Here is a 5,275-nt window from a genome sequence, read left to right as displayed (position 1 = left end):
GGCCTTATCACTCAGTGCAGAGCATATTGCGTGAAACACTCTCTAGCTGAATTAAAATAAAAAATAAATAAATAAACAAAGATGTTATACCACATTTTGCTGCTAATTTAGAGAGGACACAATGTACTGAAAACCCTAGACAGAATGAGCAGGGGGGAAAAAGAGTTTGTTGTAGAAATTCCAATATATCTTTGCGAGAATTTGAAGTGAAGTTGGGTTATCATAAAAGACAATAACGATATTGACTTCAAATGTTTATTTTTTTATACAATACCTTTATTTAGCATATTTACACGTGAATTTATAAAAATATACAAATAAAGCTTTATTCATATTTACATTAACAATTTAGTACTTTGTTCACATAGGGGTTTATTTAATGTACACGACTATGTAATGTATTCCCATTCTTTAAAAATTATTTTGATCTGATGCGTGATTTAGCTGTAAGACAAATCTCATTTTGCATCCTATGTTGTCGCTGTCATAAATAGCATAGACAAAACCAGTATGAGAGTATAATGGTTAAACAGCCAACCACTAAACAACGTAGTCTGGAGACAGTTATAGTTAACAGTAAAGAACAAAGTCGGATACATTCATTCGGCTTAACAAAAATCTTATTCTCATAGAGCGCTGGCCACGGGCTCGAACAGGACAACACCATCGAAAGATATGCCTTGGCTGAACTTACGGTTTGCGTTCTTGAAATGCGATCATTTCTAAACTGATGTGTCTGTGTTACGAGGATGAGGTAGAAAGGCTGAGTCCGTGTATATTGCTCAATGCTTCTTGCTGCTGCTTGCTTAGGGGACTGGGTGGTTTTCTGTCTCCTGTAGAGGACAGGAGAACATATTTAGAGAGAAAACAAGTCGTAACTCTCCTCACATCCAATCACGCATTTTCTGAGTAATGTAAATCTAAAGGATCGGGGCAAGACGATTCTCTAAAATGCATTTACAAAAAAAATATATATTCTGATATAAAAGTTTCTGAAATCTACTTAAAATTTTCATATTTGCGTAGTACAAATACTGCCCAAACTGATCATTTATTCTATTACATTTATGTATATTTATTATGAATTCATTCAAAAGAAAAAAAAATGGCCCAAATGCCTACAGTGAGTAAACGTCAATAATTAATCGCAGAAATTCATTACACTTAGGTCTGTTAATGAGGCCAATAATTTATTGATGCTGGTGAGCATACAGGCCGCAACTGAGATATACTGCAATAGTTGGATCGCTTACTTTACCCTGCATGACCTCATTCTCTTAAGAAATTTTATGTGCATACTTAATGGTTTGTTTGAGAACACTAGTACCCTGTTAGGTTTCTATGTGAAGGTTGGAACGAATTGTATTTATTTATTTCTCCAGAAGTTGTTTCTAGCTATTAAAGTAAAGTGAATAATAATATAAATATAGCCAAGGACGTTTAAGAGGTGTATACATATCTTAAAACCGGCTAAGGTTAATAACTGCCCATACATTTTAAAGTTAGTTAAAATGCTCATGAAAAATTTGCTCTTTAAGCAGTTATAGGCTCCTCAGATCTCATCAGTAATGGACCACAGTTGAAGTGTGACTGATTTCAAAGTATGATTGTGCATACCATCTCGCACAGCATGTTTGAACGCCATAGAAGAATGGATGTCACTCGGATGCATCGCTACGCCACCGCCAGGGTGGGAGAGGCTGGTGCCCTGGGCCTGCCAGTGATGCCCTGGGCTCACATAACTGCCTGCTGGACCACTGTACACGCCATACTGGTTGGAGGGAGAGTACGCGCATGCCGGGACATAACTAGACAAAGTCGAAGAAGGCTGAAGAAACAGGAGAAAAACAAGCACATAAAGACACAGCAAGCCAAAAAAAAAAAAATATACAAATAATACATGATAAGGTAACACTTTGCAGTGTCCGTGTTATAGGCTATTGTACATAAATATACGTGCAATATAATCTTTAGTAAAACAGTGTATAAGCAGCTCTATTAAAGGAATTATATTTAGGTAGGCTACGCTGTTAATTTATATCACACTTACTTGAGTAGTTACAAAATAACACCAAATTGCAAAGTGGCATCCAAAGACATGCAAATTATTTCTGAACAGCGCTTGTATTTGAAACAATAAAATAGTTTATAATTGCTACGATACCTGAGGGTATTTTATGTCTGCATCGATAGCTGATTTGTCTATTCCATTGACTCCATGAGCAGAGGTAAATGTCGCTCTATTCACACTACCCCAGTCCTCCATTTTTGGTGCGTATCCTTCAGCGCTAGCAATAGCTAGAGGAAAAAAAAAATATTTAAAAGCATTTAACTTTCTGTTTTTGCTTTGTTTTGCAACCAACTAAATCAAAATCACTCCAAGAATAATAAGGCATTATATACGGAATTAACTAACGTCAGCGATAATCTTCCTTGTAATTGAATGATTTAAACTATCTTTTAAATACATTCGACACAAATGTGCAGCACATTTAAAACTGATATGTGTTAAGCGAAAATGCTGCATATTATCATATATATATATATATATATATATATACACACACATATATATATATATATATATATATATATATATATATATATATATATATATATACACACATATATATATATATATATACACACATATATATATATATATATATATTATATATACACAACATATATATATATATATATATATATATATATATATATATATATGTATATATATACATAGGAATATATAAACATATATAGGTCTAATAGTATTTTCAACAACGTTTTTATATTATTCATTATAACAATTTATTTTATAGATATTATATATCGGGCTGCTTACTGCGTGAACGCAATTTTATATTATAATTCACAATTAAGGAATAGGCACATATAGTATGTGTATACATAATAAACATGTTTATATATATATATATATATATATATATATAAATCGATATAATTTGCTCATCTAAATATCTAATAAAAATGTTTTATTCTAAAATGCTATTTAGCATGATTCAGTCAACATAAATACATCATACATTTTCAAAACTATTTTATCATCAGCTATCAAATCAGGTAGCTAAACAATTGCAGGTTACAACTTTTTAATCCGAAGGCCTACTCGGTTATTCTCTGGCCATATTTGTGTGAATATGTCTTAATAACTGTTTTCTAAATTTCACATTTTAATTTTAAACTTCATGTAACTGTATCAATATTCAAAATTCATATTTGTAATAATAAGCCACGCATTAGGTGATTGCATAGGCCTCGTCAGTTTGCTCTGTGTATGCACCACAAATCAAGCTTGAGGCTGAGGCCTAAGTAACCGTTTGATGTGCAGTTAAGATTTGTTTACACTGAGTCTCACCTGAAGGATCCATGAAAGCTCGAATACCCAGTATATTGCTGACCGTGTGCGCTGAAGGCCAACCGCGGGAAATGCTTACATGCCCACCCGTGACAGGTACACCGGGAGGATTGCTCATTTTGGTCCCGGAGGGAGACATTGCAGTGGGGTATGAATACGGGTAGTACGAGAGGCCGGACTGCGGAGGTGCTTGCTTGCCATTTTCATACTGGTTAGGCTGGGAGAAGTTTCCAATCTTGTTCCTTAATATCCGGCTGATAGAGCTGACCGAAGGAACGTTGTACTTGTCACATACTCCGTCCGCGAGAAGACGGTCCCTGATCTCCCATGCAAAAATTCCCGGGTCTCCTTGTTTGTACTCCCGTATGTTTTTTACTACATTTGGTGTCGTAACTCGTGGTTTGCTGCCACCGATTGCGCCTGGCAAAATGGACCCAGTTTCGTTGTATCTCGTAAGGATTTTACTCACACAGCCATGGGAGACCCGAAGCTGTCTGCTTATGTCACAGGGTCGGATGCCAAGCTGGGCTAACTCCACGATTCGTAATCTTATTGCATTGGGCAAAGGACGTCCATTGACAAAAACTCCCCCCAGCTGGTTCACCTCCCCGTAGGTTTGCTCTGTAAGAAACAAAAGGAATTAAACTTATGCTATGGAAAATGTGCTATGTGAAACAGCATGGCACATCATGTTCATGTTCAGTGACTTAAGCAAATCCAAGATTTTTACAGGAACATGGCGATCTTTTCTGCATTTTTAAAACATGTTTAATATTCGAAAGTGTCAGTTGAGATAATGAATATTATTGGCCTAATAAGACAGTCGTTAAATGGCAAGGCACCATATAGAAGCTTTATTTGAATTAATTAAGTACTCATGACCAAAGCAAACATTTGACATTTCAGTTTGAAACTCAAGGTTACGGTTATTTCTGGTCTAAATAAAGCATCTCTCTGCAAAATAAGCATGCAGATGTGAACGAGATCTCACCCATTTGCTCTTGCGATGCGTGTCTTTAAAACAGTTTCCCTTCAATGGCTGAACGCTGCAGCATGCAGTATATTAGTGAAGATGTTCAAAAGACTTCGACAACCTTTTGTTTATTCCGGCTGCAAAAAGTCTACATGCCAAACTTGTCTAGGGTAGAATGGGATACGAGTGATCATCTCCCGTTAAAGAGGGATTTGTCTGATCCCGCAGGGTGAAGTTTGCTGGAGTCAATTTGACGCGTCCTCCACGTCAATCTAACTGGTTACGCGGAGAGCGACGGGTTGATTTCATTGGTCCAGCATTCTTCGGGTAGGCTGCGTGTGTGCGCGTCCCATCCAGAATGCAGAACTTAACCTTTTCAGTACATTATTTCAGATTAGAAGGAAAGAGCAAGGCTTTGTTTAAACGTGATGCATTTCCAATACTGATGATACGTTAAGCAATATACACTCTTAAAAGTCAAGGTGATTCACGATGCCATAGAAGAACCTTTTTGTCTAAATGGTTCCATAAAGAACCTTTAACATCTGTAGAACCTATATGTTTCAAAAAATTCTCCACACTAAGAAAAAATGCTCCTAAAATAACAAAAACCTTAAAAAATATATGTTTAACCAAACAATCTTCTACTAAATCATTCTTTGTGGAACCAAACATGGTTCTTCTATGGCATCGCTTGAAGAACCTTTTGAAGCACCTTTATTTTTATGAGTGTATGCAATTATGGAATGTGGAAATGGGCGGTCTAAGCAACATAAGAGCTGTTTAGGCATCCACGTTTCGGGAAGTGTGTGTAGCCTATGTTATGAGAAAGAGTATCACATGTATTTTGCACATATTCTACGTTAAATCTGCTATATGTTAGCAAACAACCTGAATGCAGTGCGCCTTTGCAGGGCAAAAAA

General features: G+C 36.0%; 1 protein-coding gene across 1 annotated transcript; it reads right to left on the bottom strand.

Moving 5' to 3' along the window:
- Window positions 1-241: 241 nt before the first annotated feature.
- Window positions 242-4,608, bottom strand: LOC109054062 (paired box protein Pax-1). The gene is made up of 5 exons (XM_019071374.2): window positions 4,371-4,608; window positions 3,380-4,000; window positions 2,165-2,298; window positions 1,618-1,828; window positions 242-833 (listed from the first exon to the last, which is right to left on the bottom strand). The coding sequence occupies exons 1-5, from the start codon at window positions 4,372-4,374 to the stop codon at window positions 742-744; spliced, it is 1,062 nt and encodes a 353-aa protein (XP_018926919.2). The 5' UTR covers window positions 4,375-4,608; the 3' UTR covers window positions 242-741.
- Window positions 4,609-5,275: the final 667 nt, after the last annotated feature.

Source organism: Cyprinus carpio, chromosome A17 (assembly GCF_018340385.1).
Source record: "Cyprinus carpio isolate SPL01 chromosome A17, ASM1834038v1, whole genome shotgun sequence".
In the NCBI taxonomy this organism is placed as follows: Eukaryota; Metazoa; Chordata; class Actinopteri; order Cypriniformes; family Cyprinidae; genus Cyprinus; species Cyprinus carpio.
Note: the sequence above shows the minus strand (reverse complement) of the source record. Positions and strands in the feature narration are given on the sequence as shown.

Coding starts and splice junctions, on each gene's coding strand:
- LOC109054062 (XM_019071374.2), bottom strand. Junction 2,299..3,379: donor AGCTTTCATGGATCCTTCAG/GTGAGACTCAGT, acceptor TTTTTCCTCTAG/CTATTGCTAGCGCTGAAGGA. Junction 834..1,617: donor CAAACATGCTGTGCGAGATG/GTATGCACAATC, acceptor TGTCCTCTACAG/GAGACAGAAAACCACCCAGT.